The 18,416-nt window shown below is 42.1% G+C and overlaps 1 protein-coding gene and 1 long non-coding RNA gene across 4 annotated transcripts in view; one reads left to right on the top strand and one right to left on the bottom strand.

The window, feature by feature from the left end:
• LOC136021873 (uncharacterized) lies at positions 1 to 7,889 on the bottom strand. Its single transcript, XR_010615930.1, has 3 exons — positions 7,707 to 7,889; positions 647 to 708; positions 1 to 256 (listed from the first exon to the last, which is right to left on the bottom strand). It is a non-coding gene; the product is annotated as an uncharacterized LOC136021873 (long non-coding RNA).
• USP32 (ubiquitin specific peptidase 32) overlaps positions 7,043 to 18,416 on the top strand; it is a 74,361-nt gene continuing 62,987 nt past the window's right edge. For all 3 annotated transcript variants that reach the window (XM_065694541.1, XM_065694542.1, XM_065694543.1), the window contains exon 1: positions 7,043 to 7,204. In XM_065694541.1, coding sequence (XP_065550613.1) covers positions 7,147 to 7,204 — 58 coding nt within the window. In that variant the 5' untranslated portion in view covers positions 7,043 to 7,146. The remainder of the gene's footprint in view (positions 7,205 to 18,416) is intronic.

Below are 18,416 nucleotides of genomic sequence, written 5' to 3' on the forward strand. Positions count from 1 at the left end.
TGTGCCACAGTGGTAAGCCACTGCCTGCTGTGGCCCTGGTATGCTGCTGCGCTCTGGGGGTGGTGCAAGCATCCTTTTTCTACAATGTGATTCGGACCTTCTGAAACGGGGTAAACATTAGTCACTCCTTTCATTTGATCTTTTGTTATTTAATTATTTGCACTTCCTCTTGTCACAACACTTGTATTTTTTGCTGCTGAGGATGGAACTGCAGAGGCACCCTTCTTTCCATTCCAACGACACAGTGGTTTTCTGCCTACAAGAGAGTACAGAACAGCTTTTATCAAACATTTTTCTTTCCCATTGTTTCCTGATGACAGATGCTACTCTTAATCTGCACAGATACAACACTTTGAGGTGGGAGATCTACGCTCCCATCAATTTGTGTTACGTTGATAAATCATAGCATGTCTCACTTTCTGATTGACGTGCTTCTGGATTGAGGTCTGCCTTTTTATTTTGTCACAGTTTCTCTTTTCCAATGCTAACAACAGCCTTGCAAAAGCTTCTCTGTTCCTTCAGCATTCACTCCAGCAGGCTGATTAATTCTGTCACACTTTTCCCTCTATACGGCATAATCAAACAGGTCGATAGGAAATCAGGAAGGATGTGATATTTATAAAAATTTCTAATGCATTCCACTCACCTTGTGACTTTCATTAGCTGTGGCACCTTGTTACTTTTCGGTTGGAAGAACATCAGCAAAGTCTGCCAGGGTAAAAAAAAGGGTGTTTTTACTGTTCTTTGTGGGCCCCAAGTGTGATTATGTCACACTTCCACACACAGGGAAGCTTTACTTAAGAGAACATCAAGAGTGGAGGGTGCCTTATGGTGTTTTCTTCTGTGGGTTTCAAAGGCAACTGCAGCAGAAGTGGAGGACTGCTTACCCACAAATCTTAAAATAGCAAAGAATGCGTGTGACGTGCCTCATTTTCCTTGGTTGTGTAGATAACACTATTAATAACATAAGCTGAAATCATGTATTGAGTAGTAATTTGAGCAGCAATTCTGAGTGGCTTTAAACCTCTCATAAACTCCCTAAACAAAAGCTCAGCAAAAATATTAATTCATTGTCATCTAAAGGGCTGGTAAAATTAAACAGAGGTACTCCACTGCTCAGAACCTGTGGGATGCTTCTACCTGCTGTCTTTTCAGTCCGTAGGACTGGGCACTCCTCTCCAAATTTCTCTTCCTGTATCTGTCACAACCTGATATACAGGTATGGTGTTTGCCACACGTGGGTGTGCATCGCAGGTCTCTTGTCGTTACTGCCTGCGTAGCAGTAGTTGCCACCTCCAGGCTGTACTGTCACTAGAGTTCAGCCCGTTGGGGCAGGGGGAGGGACATGCTGTTCCCTCCTGCCTCCCCACCCTGCTTATGTGGTATTGACTCATCAGGAGGGAGGAAGGTATGAAGTGTCATCTTGCTGCTGCTGGGAAGTAGCAGGGGCTGACTGCCAGCCAGGGGTACCCAGCCTGGCTGTTACGGTGTCAGTGCGGGTGGGGAAGGGCCCCTGCTTGAACCAGTCATGAGAGTGCTGGGAAGTGGGGATCCATAGGGCAGGTGTAAAAAGAGAAGTGCCCTCAGACTGAAAATAAGGGTGAAAAGTCCAAACCATCTCACTCTGAGAGTCCCCTGGCGACACCACACCACAGCCCTGGTGAGCACTGCATTCACTAACATGTCCCTTGAATGGGTGGGATGATGACTAGGTTTGCAGAAATCCCTTTTGAATATTTGTGGCTAAAAAAACACCACAAAAATGACTAAAAATAGGCTGGGGTTCCTAAGAAAGTGTTAGTGTTAAGATAGCATTAGGACTCCATTTTCTTACCTGCTTCTGGTAGTTACAAGTGGGCTTATTAAAACTGAATTCTGTACGTATTACGTCTTGTTTTGTTTTGGTTTTTGTTTTAAATCTTTAACCATAACAGCCATGGCCTTTTCCCCTGCAGTGTTTTGCTACGAAGTTCATGCTGACATAGCATAGTTCTGTTGTTCTTTGAGGAAGCCTTTTGTATCTTCTCCTCTCCCTCTAATAACACCAGAATTAGACTGGCAGAGAATGATTCGAGGTATTTTTCTCATTCATCAGCTCACTATAATTAGAAAGATAAGAAACCATTTTGCTATGAACACTGCAGGCCTACAGTGACCGAATACCCTTAACTGCACCTTCATCTCCCTCCCACCTTCTGCTCTTTTCAAACGTTTGAGGTGTGCTCTGCCGCGCTCCATTCAGCACTGTCTGGGAAGTGAGGAGGAGTGAAGTTGCCTTGTGTTTGTACAGCGCCCGGCACAGTGTGTCTCAAATCCTCACTGGTGACGAGAAATGCAAATTACAGATGATAATCAGTTCTTACAGTCCTGTACCAAGTCTCCTTCCAGACTGAGAGGTGAAGATAGCTCTCTCAGTTGTGTCTGTGCTGGAGATCTGGGATACACATTTCAAAAGCACTTAAATGTCTTAAAAGAACAAATCCTAGTGCAGTGAGTAGGCCTTGTCTGGCCAGAATCCATTACATGTGATAATAAATTCTGCTCTTATGCTTCTGCTCTGTGACCATTTCAGAAAACAAAGTTTTCTACATGCTCGTAGACTGGGATCATGATTTTGTTCAGGTTTGGGGTTTTGCCTTAAAAAACCCAAGAGAACAAAAAAAAAACCCAATCAAGTTTAAATGCCTGGAGTGGACTTCCCTTCCCTGCCTCCAGTTGCTTGGAGCAGCCCAGGACAGAAAAGGAAGGGTTTCTTGAATAGAGGGTGGACTGAAGTGCTGACCTTTGACACGTAACAAACTTAAGCCCTAAATGAGTTTTTGAGTTTTTACATGCTCACGTAGTCACAGATTTTATTTTGATGGCCAGAAGCCCACTTGCTGGAATAATAAAACCCCAAAACTCCTTTACTAGGTTCCTGATGCATAAATTGCTACGGGTGACCCATCCCACAGCATGTTTTAGCAGATTTCTCCTTTTTGTAAATAATCCCTAGTAATAATATGAAGCTACTTTACAAAAATATTACAACTAAGTAATAATTATAGGGAAATACTCATGAGATATTAAGAGTCAGAGAATCTTTAGTGCTATGGGCACGTTCTGTGGTAGCACAAAATTTGAGACCCCGTCAGCTCTATTTGACCCTTAACATGAGTTTTCCTCTTATTCTACCAATTCCTCATTCCCTTGTGCTATTTTATGTTGTTTCTTGGGCCATCAGTTTCTATACAAAGCTTATGGCAGTTTCAGCTTTAGTTTTAGCTCTCTGGATGCTTTTTCATCTTTGTGCTGAAAACCCCTTCAGCCCTACTTCCTAATCTTGTTTTAAGTAAGTACTAATATTAAAGAGTAGCCTCATGGGTTTTGTTTTTTTTAATATCATACTCAGCATAAAGACTGCCACTATTCTGGAGAACAGAGTGCAGCATTTATATAGAATAGCACCACATATTTATATATTCTGAAGCAGCTTGCAAAAATCAACTGATCCTTAAAAAATTAATGATATCCTGGGGGGGGGGGGATACATATACTGGGGAAAGAGAGGCAGAGATTTAGAGAAAAATAACAGAACAGGGACTAGAACTTGCATTTTTGGCTTTTGGTTTTAGTGACTTTTAAATCAGGAAATCCTAGGGACTTACGCTGCTCTCTTAAGAACTGGTTTTGATTGCCACATTGCTGCAAGCCTCCTGCAGCTTCTGTGCAGCAGTAAATGTCTGTTTTCTGCAGATACTTGACAATGATGCAAAGACACTTAAAGATGTTTGCTAAGTGCTTAGGAATTAATTTGTGACTAGTGATTAATTAAATAAATACCAGCAATGAAAAGGGCACATGGCCAGTTAGATTTGCATATGGAGCACTCTTCTGCCAGAAGACAGGAGCTCCATTCATCTAATACAAGTCTAAATTCACTGTATCTTAATTTGATTTACCTTTGACATAACATTTAAATAGTAGCAACATCTATTATCTTATGCTCCCCAACAAGGCTTCATTAAAAACTTACTGCCAGACCTAATCCATGGTTAGCATATAAAGTCTTATCTCTAGGTTCCTGCTTCAATGCCTTTGAGAACATGCTTAATTTAATCTGAACAAAGACATTGCCATCATAAGACTCCAGTCTGATTTTCCAATCTAGAATATCTGTGTTATTAAATTTGGTGCAAGCCATGGTACATACAACGGACCAAGCAAATTATTTTAAAGCACTCTTCAAACAAAATTCTACTGCTTGTTAGACATCATTTGTATCTCTGGGACATAAGAGAGATGTCACTTTAGTTTGGATTTTTTTTTTTAATGTCACAAAAATGCAGTGTAAGTCTAAACAACTTAGCTGTGAAAAGCAGCAAGCTTGAATGTAATACATATTTTTAACCAGTTTGGAAAGAGTGTGGTTTTTAAAATATGAAGTGTTAACCATCATTATTAACCATCATTCCAACCCATTTTCCTTCCTCTAGAAGAACTCCTCACTAGAGAATTCTGCTTCCTCATTTGCATCAAATACCAAGTCAGCCATTTGTGACTATACTTGAAGCTGGTGGCAGGACCTGACTTGTAATTACAATTTTAGACATTAATTTTTTCATGATTTAGCAAGTGAACCAGTTGTCATTAAAGCCCCTGTTCTACTTAATAATCTCCAGTGAACAGTTCTGTGTGCTACAAGTAGAGGTTCTGTCAAGACAAAACAGATAAAAATGGAATGTTTTGCGAAGCGCTGGTGAGGCCTTGTGAAAATGGAATAAAAGTCTTGAAATAGTGATCTCAAAGCAGCACAGATGGAGTCTGGTAAGAACTGGTGGGGTGATGTACTTAAGAGGGGGGCAATTACAGCTTTATTTGTTGAGGGTTTATGGTTTTTTTAAGATGAAAAGAAATAGAATTGGTTCTGTAAATATACAGAAAGAGGTGTTGGTAATTCATCCATGTTGCAATACGGAATTGAATGGATGCACGACAGCAGCTAAACCGCAGTGGCTGCGATAGCACAGGATGGGAATTGTTGTCCCAGCAGGTTCCTTTGCTTCTATGTCTCTAGATGAAATAGGCCTGGGAGTGTTATGGCAGTTTTACAGTGAGCCTTGATACTTTGCTGTTGCTGTTTAATAACATAACTTACTGAAAGTAAGAGGCTTGAGGGAGGTGAGGCAAGGATAAGTAGTCATGGAGAAATCAGTGTGAAAACAAGAAGAAATTGGTGTGAAGCTGTCTTACAACACCATGGTGTTTGCTTCCTGCTCTAGTTGCTTTCTGTAACTGCTCTGCCAGTTTGGGTGTGTGACTGCATCCCAGTGCAGCCTATCCCAAGCAAAACAGGACTCTCCATGTATCGTTATCTCTGTAATTCAGAGGAGCCAAAATGATTACCACTAGACATAAGGTGACACATCAATAGCACCACAGCGAAGTTGGGGATTAAACCATGTGTCCACAGCTGCAAATGAATACTTAAAAAAAGGGATCCATCACAAATGGAACATGGCACAAGGAATGCTATCATTAGGGGCTGGAATACTTAATTGAATCACAAGATAGAACTGACTTCTCTGGCTGTTTCTAATATTGCCAACTTATGCTTTTTGACTGATATTGCCAATTTTGTTGAATTCATTCAAATATGTTGAAGAGTTTACATTATATTGAAAGCTGCTTGTGTGAGGGACTATATGGAGAAGAGGTATGCAAAGATACCACAGGAGTAAGAGGATATAAAGGAACTTAAATTCTCTTTAAGACATAAATATGTAACAAGTGGCTGGTGGGTAGAGTATGTTTCCAACATTTCAAACAACGCAGACGCTTTAGGAGCGTAATTCATTTGTAGCATCTTTGCACTCGAGTAGTGTTGCATGAGGAGAAATGTGGCCTTCAAGCTAAGCTTCTCTGTAAGCAGCATTCCTGGCTTTGCGTATCAGAGATGAAATTTGTTTGGAATGTTTGCTATAAAAATACCTACGTGTGAACTTACATCAGCGAGAAAGTAACTTGGGCCTGACCTTCCTCCAGTTCTGATGCGGTAAGATCATTCAGTGCGGAAACCAGAACTTAGGGAATGACTTGCAACTGGTGTTTTCATAGGCTTTGTTTCTGTGCAGGAACTATCCTTGGAACGAGCTGCCCTTGGAGATTAGTGTTTTCTTTCAAACGCCTTCTTTTCTGCTCTGGAGTGACCCAGGGTATGTCACCAGGATTAATGTAACAAAGCCAGTTGGGAAACCCTCTCGTCGTGTGTGAACAGTAGAATCAAATACGCTTCAGAACAGCACGGGACAGGGGCATTTTTGTTCCTTTTACAGTTCAGTCCGTGTTCCTGTTTCGGAAGAGCCATTTTCAGCGGGACAGGAACTCCCCAGTCACCCCGCGCTCACAGCACTTCTCAGGGCACCTCCCGAGGAGAGCCGCGGGCCCCTGTGAGGTACGAGACAGGGCCAAGGCCCGAAGCACAGAGACCCGCGACCCTCGCTCTGCCGCAGTCAGACCGGCCCTTTGCCCGGCGCCTGTGTGCGCACCGACGGAGCGCTGCCGGCTCCGCAAGCGCCAAACCGTGCAGCGGGGAGCGCTGTTCGCCACAGGCCCTTCCGCTCCGTACCCTGTGCGGCAGGGCCCGAGATGCCAGCCCCGCTGCGCAGCCTCTGCCGCGCCCGCTGCCCGTTACCGGGCCAAACGCCGGCCCCGCGCTGCCCGCAGACGCTCGCTGGGGCAGGGGCCAGCCCCCGGGGGCCCGCAGCCCCCCCCGCCCCGCCGCCGCTGAAGCGCCGGTGGGCCGCTAGGGGGAGGAGGGTGCCGCCGCGTCACGTGACGCGGGCGCTGCCCTGTGGCGGGAGGGGAGGGGGGGAGAGAGAGAGAGAGGGAGACCCGCGCGCACGCGCTGTCCGTCAGGAGGCGCCGAGGGAGGGGGAGCCATGACAGCCCTCCCCCGTCACGTGACGCGGCGGCCGGGCGGGCGGGCAGGCTCCTCACGTGACCCGCCATGGAGGAGGCGGCGGCGGGGAGGGCGCGCGGCCGCCTCCTCTCGCCGGCCCGCCCCGCCCCCCCCCGCCCGCGCCCTGCGCTCCCCAGTCGGTAGCGGCGCAGCCCGGGTCCGCGGCGCCGAGCGGCCGGCGGGGAGGCCATGGACTGAGCGGCACCATGGGCGCCAAGGAGTCCCGCATCGGCTTCCTCAGCTACGACGAGGCCCTGCGAAGGGGTGAGGGGGGGTGGTGGTGGTTGGGGGGGGATGTGCGAAGCGAGCCGCGGTGGGGCGGGGAGGGGGCGCGGCGGGGCGGCTGCGGGAGGGGGCCCCGCTCTGCCCCTGTCAGCGGGCGGCGTGAGGCGGCTCCTCGCTCCACCATGGCAGACCCGGCGCCGAGGCACTTGCGCCGTTCCCCTGCCTCAGGCTCCTTCCCCGCCCCCTTCCTCCCCTCCCCTTATTTATTTATTTATTTGTCTCCCCTGCCTCAGCCGTGGGGCCTGGGCAGCAGCCGCGGGCAGGAGCTTCCTTTCCCGGCCGCCTCCACGCCTTGGCAGCGGTCGCCGGTGGCACTCGGCGGTGCCTTCCCGCAGCCGGCCCGGCAGGGAAGGGACGGAAGGAGGGAGGCGACCGGCCGAGGCACCCGGCGGGCGCCGGTACCTCAGACCCCCCCCCCCCCCGCCGCCTCGCTGCCCCCCGGCCCTGCCGTCGCCCGCCGCTTTCCGGCTCTCCCGGCTACCTTGGATAAACGGCGTTGGGAAGTCCTGCCATCCCGGTGTGACGGGACGTGCCGCGCTGCTCCTCGCCGCGCTCCTGTCACTGCGCGGCTCTCCCATACCTGCCGGCACCTCATGTTTACCTACTGCTGCCCGCGATAGGGAGCACGCATCCGGAAGATGGATGTAGCTTCAGTGGTCTGTTATGTATGTTGCCGGTTTAGTCCGTTTCTAGATGCCTCCTGGAGAATTTAAAGAGGAACTAGTGAAGGGGAAACATAAACAAGCGGAGTGCCTGCAGCTGCAGGGCTCCAAGGCGACAGGCAAGCTAAACCCTATCAGCTACCTTGCCTAGAACTGATATCCAAGTCCAAGGACAAAGAGGGACAGTAATTTTCAGCAGTAAAGGGTTCGCAGGGAGGGTAGGGGTTTATTTTAATAGTTGTTGCTCAGTTGTGCATTGGTGTGATGTAGTACAGTTAAAGCAGTTCACCTGTTTGATATTTAAAGCATTGATAACATTTGTAAAGCTCAAACCATGGCTGCCCTTTTTATGTCTACTTAAATCTGAGAAGCACGCAATGATTGATAAGGGAAAAGTGTGAGGAGATACCGAGTTCATTGAAGGAGAAGCAAATAAATGCGAAATGGCATTTAAAATATTTTTAAATTAAATCTTTATTTTTTTATGGAGAATTCTCTGAGGGATGCCCTGGAAATGGAGTAATTCTCTGAGGGATGCCATAGGAAATGGAGTAATGTACTGTCAAGCAGGAAAAACAAATGTAAGATGCAAACTCTCTCTCCTTGCAGATCTTAACAGCCTTGAAGAATTTGCCTTCTAGTGAAAGTATAGAAAGTCTTTAAAAGCACCGGTGTATGTGTTTTTTAGAGGAACTGGAGCTATAAATGTAGCTTGGTAGAGGTATGAAGTTGAATATAACAAGTGTTTGAAATAAGCTCTGTGGTGGAAAGTACCTTCATTTGGTCAAGATGTATATAGGTCATATATAAGAAAAATCAAATGTTTTTAATTTTATAGTTAGTTTTAAACTCTCGTTCTGCCTCGATCTGGATGTTTCATTATGAAAAGTTTACTTGACATAAAAATAATACTGTTTTTTTTTTTTTTTAAGTTATAAGGTTGGTTTTTGGAAAGTTACTTAAAATTATTTCTTCCACGGTGAATGGAACATTTTTCTTTGATGTTATTCTCTCTGTATGAGGCATTTAATACTGTTTTTCTGTAGGAGAACAGAAAGGTTGTTTTAGGCTCTTTAATATAAATTGATGTTTTGCTAAATAACTACGTTGTTTACTTAACCAGTGAATCACTGTATGTATAAAACGGGCTAGTTATCAAAACATTATTTGTTCGGCCATTCTTACTTGCACAGAACTGTGCTGGTACTTGTGGTGTTAGAGTGGACACAAACAGCCTTGGTGGACAAACATAAACATTAACAAAAGAAAGCCAAATATCTTTATGTCCAGTTAGATCCACCTTCTGTAACATTGTGTCCTGGCCGTTAAATGCTCAGAAAGCTTTATATGAGGTCATGTTGTGCAAATTCTTCAACTGTGAATTCCTCATATGTAATCAGTAGTGGTTAACTGGACCTGTAGAATTGCGCGCGTTCAGAATGTTGTGGTCCTATTTTTGAGTTCTGCTAATTTTAAGTTCAGTTGTTCGGAATGCCTGGAAGAATGCAGTGAGTGCTGCTGGTTCTGTAAGCTTCAGAAAACAAGGCTGACTTTTAAGCTGTGGATGGCTGCGATTTGATTTATTGCAATTCCATTTTGGGAGTAACTAAAGGTTGTGAAGGTGAGGACAGTTTTTGTGGTTAAATGCTCACAATATAAATAACCGTAGCTAAAATATAGTTTCTATTCAAGGAGATGAAAACGTGAGAGCAGTCTTGTGTTAATGGCCTTTTTCACCCTTGAGCATGAGATAGTACTGCAGTTATATATATTTTTCTGCTCCTTGTTGGCACAGACAGCTGACTGTACTGGGGATGACGTGGCTGTGTGCATGGGTATGATGAAGTTGTCTTGCGTCCACCAGTGCAGGTCACACCGAGTCTCGTCAGTCTCCCTTTTTCCTTATGTTCAGTAAGATCTGTGTCCCGTTGCATAGTTTGGGAGTGAAAAGTAAGGGATGCTATTTTAGACATCTCTTCTCTCATTATGAACACTGCCAGGTTATAGTCATCTTATTTATAGTAGCCAGAGGCACTGCTTTGCCTGCTGCTGTAGAAAAGGTATGGGTTCTGAACTTGTGGTGAGAGCTCTTCCTAACCGTTTAGACCTCCTCCTGAGGATGACTTCTTTGTAAGGAGGTGAAATTCATGGACAGGTCCTTATAGGTGAAGTAAAAGAAGCACTTCATTCCAAAATGGGCATAAGACTATTGGTTATTTTATCAAGCTTAAGTTTGTGATGGCATAAACTGGAAATGTGGCTCTTGAGCTTGTTGCTTTTTTTCTTAGCTCTCAGCTCCAACAGCAGTTGTTTCCTAGCACAGTGCCTCAGGTCAGGCAGACTTCCCTTTTTGGTTTGGTGCCTTTTCCAACGTGTCTCTGATTTGAGTCCTCATTCTTTCTGAGAACTGCTCAGTGTTCGGCCTTGCCTTCCACCAAGGAGGTAGCGCTCTGAAGTCTGCCATGTATGTTGCTTGTTCTGCTGGCAGCCTTGGCCCGTTCCTTAAAGGGCTACGTTTAGGGCAATAAAGCTTTATAAAAGGAAGAACTTGCTGTTACTGTTGTATTAGCTCCCGCACAACAGCTTCTGAGGTGTGTTGTGTACAGAATGTTTCAATAATGATTCCCTAGGAAAGAGGTGGCTTTGTGGTATTGATGGCCAATTTATTCCACACCCCGAAGGACTGCATTTTTCAGTGACTGTTAATGCGTTAAGGAACTTTCAGAATATAATCACAGGCAGTGTAAATTTATGAAGGTACTTGGAAATTAGGAGATTATAGAATCTATAGTCAATGCTATAGTGAATGCTGCCTAAACCAGATCATGTAAATTCAGTTTATGTATGGTAAATATTTAGTCAGATAACCGCTTAAAAATAAATGTCAGTGAATAATCCTGGATCTGTCAAATTTGCACCAGAGAGGATGGTGAGGTTTTCTTTCTGCTTAAATCAAGGTAAAGAAGAGAGAACTGCCACAATGTTGGTGTGCTCAGTGAGTATACTGTTTAGAGAAATGAGTGGCTGCATATAAATCCATTTCATTGTGTTTTGTGTGCAGTGGTCTCTGAGAAAAAGCGAAAAGAAAGAACAAAAATGGTGCCATCTTTTAAAAATGTACATTCAATTAAAGACTGACTTATACTGAGGGAGAACTTGCAGGTATATCTATTTCAAAGGATTATCCTCTGGAGAGGTCATGAAGTAGTTGTTTGTGAAGACAGTTTTCTTTCATGTTTGTGCATCTCAAAGATGCCACCAGTTGGAGAACATCAAGCCTGTCAAAGCAATGAAAACCCTCTTTAATCCAAAAAAAGGTTAGTTAGTGTGCTTCTCAAAAATGACTGATGTTCTGTGATGGCAGAGGATAAATCTTGCTAATGACCTTTTGTGTCTTGATTGAATTTGAAGAATAGCTACATTTGTTTTATTTAAATCAAGGCATATATATGTGGTGTCTGATCATTAACATCCTCAAATGTACAGATACAATAAATCCGACAAAAATATGATAGAGAACTTATACAAATATATAATCATTTATTTGAGGTTGTCTTAATCTCAACCTGGTGACAAAATCCACGGACTCAGCCCTTGAGCCCGGGGAAAATCACTTTTTATTACTCCTGATTATGAAATTAACTTTTTAAATCCCAGATGATATTTTTAGGGAAAATGGTCAGGGAACCATTTTAGTGGTTTATTCTTTTCTTTCTATATGCCATGAAGGCAATTGTTCTACTTGCTTTTCCTTCATGTCTGAAAAGCAGTGCTTGGATGCCATAGACAGGTGAAGGTTCTTCAGGACATGTTGGTCTCTGTCAGCCACTTTTTTTTCTTTTAGCTCTCGCAATGAATAGGATCCACTGTTGAGACAGTGTAGATTATACAGCAAGACTTATGTCAGCCAGTATTTGATGGCTTTAGGTCTCTGTCCTGCAATTAAAGCAGGTATGAATGCATAGCTTCACGCTTCCTGTTTATAAATCTGAGGAGCTGCAAGTAGCTGCTCAAATTCGCAGAGCAGTAATTATTTCACAACTCTGGCATTCAGTTCTGATACTTGTTTTGGGATGATACCTCAGTAGTCTCTGTTGAGCATGTACTGCAATGCACAAATGACTCGGGGAATTCTGCTTCCATGAACTGATGAAAAGAGGTTGCTGTGAGAGATTATTTATCTGTAATTCTTCATCTGTTACATTGCCGGGACCACTTTATCTTCTTTGACTTCATGTTCCAAGTTTAGAGAAGTGTACTCAGTGATTTTTCAACCTCTTATAACTGCTCAAGTTATTTCCTATTGGAATGAGGAGCATTTGTATATGAACCTAAGTTAACTTAACAGTAAGCTTCCTTTCCTGAGATGCCTTTTGTGGTCTCTAGAAGTTCTTTATGAAATACTAATTGAAAACTTACAAATTTGAGGTAAATGTTGTCTCCTGCTTAGGCTTCTGTGAGTGCTGTGGTCCTGATGGAGGTGACTGCATGCTTTCTAAGTAGGTTTTTAGTAATTCTTGGGTGGTGGCCAAGCCTCTCTGTACCAAGTGGGGCAGTAACTTGGTAAGTGCTCAAATGCTGTATGTGCAGCAATAAAAGGGGGATTAAGAGTATAGGTATCTCATAAACAAGAAACAGTTGAATATCTTAAAGTGAAAAGACCTCAAAACCTTGAAATATGGTTCAGTAAATTTTGTGAGTCCTGTGGATTCTCACTTCAGCAGGTGAATTGTGTCTCTACATAATGGTAGTTTCATAGTATTAGATGCATTTTTGCCCTGTCAGCATGGTACTAGAGATTTGAATCAAAGTGATCAGGAAAGCTGCCAAATGAGTGTAAATATATAATATTCCGTCCATGTTGGCTGGAAGTTAAAGGGTAAGCTGAACAAATCCTGATTTTTGAGTGTTAAACATCTTGATAGAGGCTAAAAGTACACTATCAGGCTATTACAGACACAATATATTTTCTTCTATTGATGTAGACTAAAACTGAGTACTCAAAACATATATTTGTTTTATAGATTATATGTGTATATATCTCATAGCTCATAAAACTGTTGCTTGTCCTGCTTTATTTCTTGTATTTCAATCATTGAAGTAATTATTTTCATGGGCACCTCTTTCTAATCACTTTCTAGTTTTCACTCCTGGCTTTTTGTTTTTATTAAAAACCCATACTGGTTTGAGTCCACTGTTGGCCCAGTTTCAAGCACAAGGTTGACTGGGTAACCTCCTGAGATTGTTTCCAACCATATACATTCTATGAAATATTTGTTTATCCTGAATTTTGTAAAGCCTTGTTTTTGTGAAATACAACAACAGGGTCCGAAATCTACCTGAGAGTGTTCTACAGAGAAAATAAAATAAGACAAAAATAGAAACTAGGAAGCTTTTCAAAATGATGTGGAGCATCTCTAATGAAATATGAAAGGGGGGGTGAGAAAGGGGGGCCTGCTTGAGTCCTGTTGTGCTTGACTTATAACAGCATCAGACTTTCTGGCTGCTGGCGCTGTGGGAGAAATGAGTAAAACAACCCTCACGCCCTTTCTTCTCCTCAAAGGGAAATCAGCCTACTGTCTCACTTCAGAAAATCAGTAGAGCATTCGGTTCCTTAAGACTTATACAAAAATCACGGTCAAAAAATGGGCCTGTGAACGGATGGCAAGCTTTGTGAGAATGAAAAAGAACATAGCATTAGCAAGTGATGTGATTAGGTGAGGCATGATATGTCTATTTAATTCTATAAATCAAGTTTATTATAAAACTGCTTTGTGATAGGGCTGATTATTATGTTTCTGATTTGGAAAAAAATAATCCCAGATGTTACTAATGTCTGTAATTTAACAGAATATCTTCTGAAAGTTGAGTACATTTTTGGTTAGGTTGTGAATTTATACATTGATTCTAAATAATTTGGTATATGGGAAGTGCCAAGTAGGTCTAATGAGTCGTATGTCCTTGAGCTCTTATGGCATCTGTATGACTTAGCTACTAATTATTTTTAATATAATCCTGCTTTCTTTTTTTCATCCTGGAAGTTCCAAATGCAATGAGCATACAGAAAAGGGAGGGAGGAGGGGATAGAGCAAGTGTTGCATTTTAAAATACCGTAACTGTTTTTGTCCACGGACTTAGTTATTGCAAGGGCTGTTGAAACCCAGAGCTACTCAGTTGGGGTTTTTAAGGTCTCCTGGGTTATTTAGCAGTAGCCTATTGATTGTAAAGATTTGCTCAATGAGGAGCTGTGCATCCACTGAGTCCTGCAGGGCCAGATAGCTGCTATGTTCCTCCTTGGGTTGGGAGCTGTGGTCTTATATTACTGTCACTGACTGAGGGATTGCACCGAGAAATGCTTGGTGTCTCACTGTGGAACCTTGGACTTGGGTACTTATGGACAACTGTGAACTGGTATTCTTCACTAGTATAAGAGTGAGACTTTTTCTGCCTGCCCTTGACTGATAAGTTTTTGCCTTTGTAATGAGTCTGGTGTTTGCTGTCTGCTCTGTTGCTGTGCCCTTGGTATCTATCAGTACTGAACTGTTTGGTGATAACTTACAGAATTATTTTGAATAACATGTGGGACTTGGTGTTCAGTGGAGGCTACTCAGGAGCACACAGCATATGATTTGAACTGCCCAACTTCTCTTCAGGTGAGCTCCAGTTGAGTGTTAGTAACTGCTAGCTGTGTTCTACCAGGACATGCAGTGGAAAGTGTGCTGAAGGTATACATGCAGGTCTTCAAGTTCTGAATGCGTGTTTTCGGAACTGCATTTTACAATCTAGTCTTTGAGATTGTTCATAATAAAACCGATGATTTCCTAGTTAAAGCTTCTTTATAGGAAGAAAGTTCTGGAGGTTAATTCTAAATAGTCTGAATTACTGTGAATGTCCATGTGGTATTTTGCAGTATTGAAGAACTACAAAAAGCATCTTTAACATCTAATTTTCATATGAAAAAGTCATTTACATAATGAGACAATGAAGCCTTTGGGCAAAGATGAATGTAAAAGAAAAAGCCATTAAGGTAGATTCTGCCTAAGAGTTTGAAAGGGTCTAATTCACAAAACTTTGAATACTATATTATTGCTAGCACTTAGTGGAATAAAAATACCCTGCTTGCCTAAAGAGTGGCAAAATCCTAATGCACTTTCTCTTCTGTGATTTCTTCAGGGACATCTTACTTTTGCTAGTGAGGACTGTGTCTGTATAGCTTCAGTGTTTTCAGCTTAGCTATGTATAGTACTTAGCATTTCTTTTTTACATATGAATTTTAACACCTCTGAAGTGTTTTTTAATGAACTTGTGTTTACAGTTGAGCAGGGCTGGGTAATCCTTATAGGTAGGGATGCTTTTGGAAAGAGTGCATCTCTTTTAACTGCAATTTTATGAAATTGGTGTAAAAGCTCTTCTGGATTTCTGATTCTTAATGGATATGTGCTGGGTTCAGGTCTTGGTTTGAAACAAAATGTGTCTGCATACACTTTGTAGTGGTTCACCAAATCTGTTTAAAAACTACTACAGCCACAGCATTTTCCTGTGTAGACCAGTAAATCATTCACTATAATGACAATACAAAAAATATCCTTCATGATTTTAGTGTACTACGGACACGTGGCTGAGCTTTAGGAACTAGAGGAGTGTGTTTCTTGGTTAAATAATCTAATAAATTAGTATATTTTAGGAAAAAAAAAAAGGTAATTTTGTTGTGATTTACAGCAAGATTTTCATATAGTTTTGATGCAAAATAGGACATGCCTGAGAAAGGTTTGGACAAATGATAATCAAGACAGTTTGGAATGGCTGGGTTTCTTTCCTGTTGTATGCCGAACTTAAGTTAAAATGGTGCAAGTGCTGAAATAGTTACTTACGTGAATCATTGCAGCCACTAATGTGATTAGCTATCACAGGTAGGGTGACTTAGCATATCGAGTGACATGCCATGATCTCTAGCGTGTTTACACCCTTCTCTCCCTTCTCCTTTTAGTCTATCTCAACAATAATGAGCCTCTCATATCACATGGAAATATGCTGATAAGGCTAGAAACTTATTGTGCTTGGCTTGTGGTTGATTTGGGGCAAAATAATGCTCTCTTTTCTGGAATGGTATTCATAAGCTGCATAGGTTAATGCATTCACTAATGCATTAAGGTGCAGTGCACTGAAAGCCCTCCAGAGATTCTGGTGCTTGGATGCTGTTGAAGCTACCAGGACAGCCCCTTACTCATAATGGGTATCTCTGGACAAATTGAGGAAATGGGCAGAAATATCATCTGGCTTTACACATTACCATACACTTTTTTTTAAACAGCCAGTGAGACATCCTGTATCTTAAAAGGGATTTGAGTTCTCTTCTGGTCAGGTTTTCCACAGGTACATGCCATGAGCCACAAGGAAAGGCAGCATAGAACTAGTCTGGAGTGAGGCAGCCCCCTCAGTCATCAGTGCCACACATGCTTCTAACCAGTAACTACAAAGGAAAACACGATACCTTTCAGTGTCTTGTAAAACACTTATTTTGATGATTATTATAAAGGAGAAACCCTTTAGAGTTTCTCTTAGAGTCTGAATTGGACCAAGAAGTTATGAGAGGCAATGTGACCAGGCCAGAAGAAGGGATAATTGCATTCTGTAGAAAAATGTATTCTTCATTCTTTAACAATAAAACCTATTAAAGCCCTTTGGAATTCTTCCTCACAAGCCGTGTGTTTTATTCATTGTGTCTTGTCTTTTTGTGAGCTGGTCTTTCAGCTGTCATCTACTCATATGATTTAATTTCATGTCAAGTATTTAATATAGAATGGGTACTTATATTTCTTTTGTGTTTTGAATTGATATTCCTTATCTGAATTTATAGTGGTAGTGGAAATGCTCAGGTTTTGTCCTGTGACAGGCTGCTTTGGCAGCAAGTCACGAACTGAAATGCTTTAACAGGTATACGCTACTGTCTCAGTGGAACTCTACAGCAAGCAGTTGTCTTAAACAATTAATTTTACCACTTTAATTTGGATTTTTTTTTTTTTTCTTTTAAAATTCTGAAACCTTGAATGAAAAAAATGTGGGAGAAACTCGGAAACCTGAGCAGAACAGGAGGTGCCACATTTAATGGCTATGGATGTAGAGGAAAAAGAACTGAAAGTATTGGGAGAGTAATTATGAGAACTTCAGTTTTGCAGGTTAAATTTGTTCTAAAAATGAACTTGAATATGGTATCATGACTCTATTTTGGGCTGAAGAAGCTCTTCCTTTCAATCCATGTTTCTCATTGTTAGGTGTTATCCAGAAAAAAATCTAACTTTGCACTGGAAATTTCTTGGTCTTGTCAAAAAGACTTTTACCACTTTTTACCTAACAATGTGATACAGTTAAATCCTGGATTTTAGTTTAAAAGTTAGAAAAGTGGATTTGCACTTCACATAGCTGAAGCAGCAGTTAGTGCAGTCAGTGTAGCCTGCTCTGCCTTCTGTGAGGATGTGAACTAAGGCTGTTATCAGTGGAAAAATAATAGAAGAACTTTTTCATCCCTGTTTTCCAGTCCTCCAGCTAACAGCCTCATTTTTCTTTTCCTAAAGAATTAGAATCACTCTTTTCACCACTAACAAATTCCCCACTTTTTTGTGTTACCTGCAGGCATTGTCTTCTAATCACCTTGCTTAAAGAACAGTTGTGTAACTATTTTGTGTAAACTAATCTTATTCTTTCAATAATGAGTAGATTGCAGTGCAGGTAGGTTAGAAGGAGCCATAATATACACTAATTCTAATGTAGAACATGGGCTAAATAGCCGCAGAAGCATGAGTATTATAAGAACAGAGGTTAAAAAGCAGAATATAAAATATTTCATAAATATCTCTTCATGCAAAAAGTTCATAGTTTATTGTCTAGATGTCCTGCTTCTAGTAGAGGCTGTAATGTCCTTGAGGGTATCTTGTGAGTCTCTTCAGGGATTCAAGGAGAGATTCCAACTGCTGACGGTGTGTAGCTCTTTAGTGTTAAGTTGTTCTGATACCTTTTCAGTTTCTGTGAAACAATGGAGAGGCATTTATATGAGGCCCTGCAGTTTGAGTCATCGCATCAACCTAAACTGGTCAGCAACAGTAAAATGACTGGAAGATTGTTTCCCAGGCAGCTGTTACATAATGTATCTAAATTGGCTTTTTTATTCTTCTGAATGTAGGACCTTAGGAATAGTATACATCTAATGATGAATGTTTCTAGAGACAGAGCACAGATATACTTAAAGCTAGTGTGGTGTCCTTCAGGATAGTGCTTCAAAATGTTAGTCTTTGTATGTTAGTGGAGATTTCTCTTGGTTGTAGGTGCAGCAGTGGAAATGGAGTTTGGAAATGATGATGCTGATTGTTTGCTGTTGTCTGTTAAATAAATCTCTGATTCAGTTCTTGGTGTTCTACTGACCATGGAATAGGGTCCTGAAATGAGCTACATGGTTTTGTTTTATTTCTTGACCATATAGACTACTGTCTCTATTTGTGATTCTGCGTTGAGTTGTAAGCCATTTACAGATTGTG

This window comes from Lathamus discolor, chromosome 14 (assembly GCF_037157495.1).
Source record: "Lathamus discolor isolate bLatDis1 chromosome 14, bLatDis1.hap1, whole genome shotgun sequence".
NCBI lineage: Eukaryota > Metazoa > Chordata > Aves > Psittaciformes > Psittacidae > Lathamus > Lathamus discolor.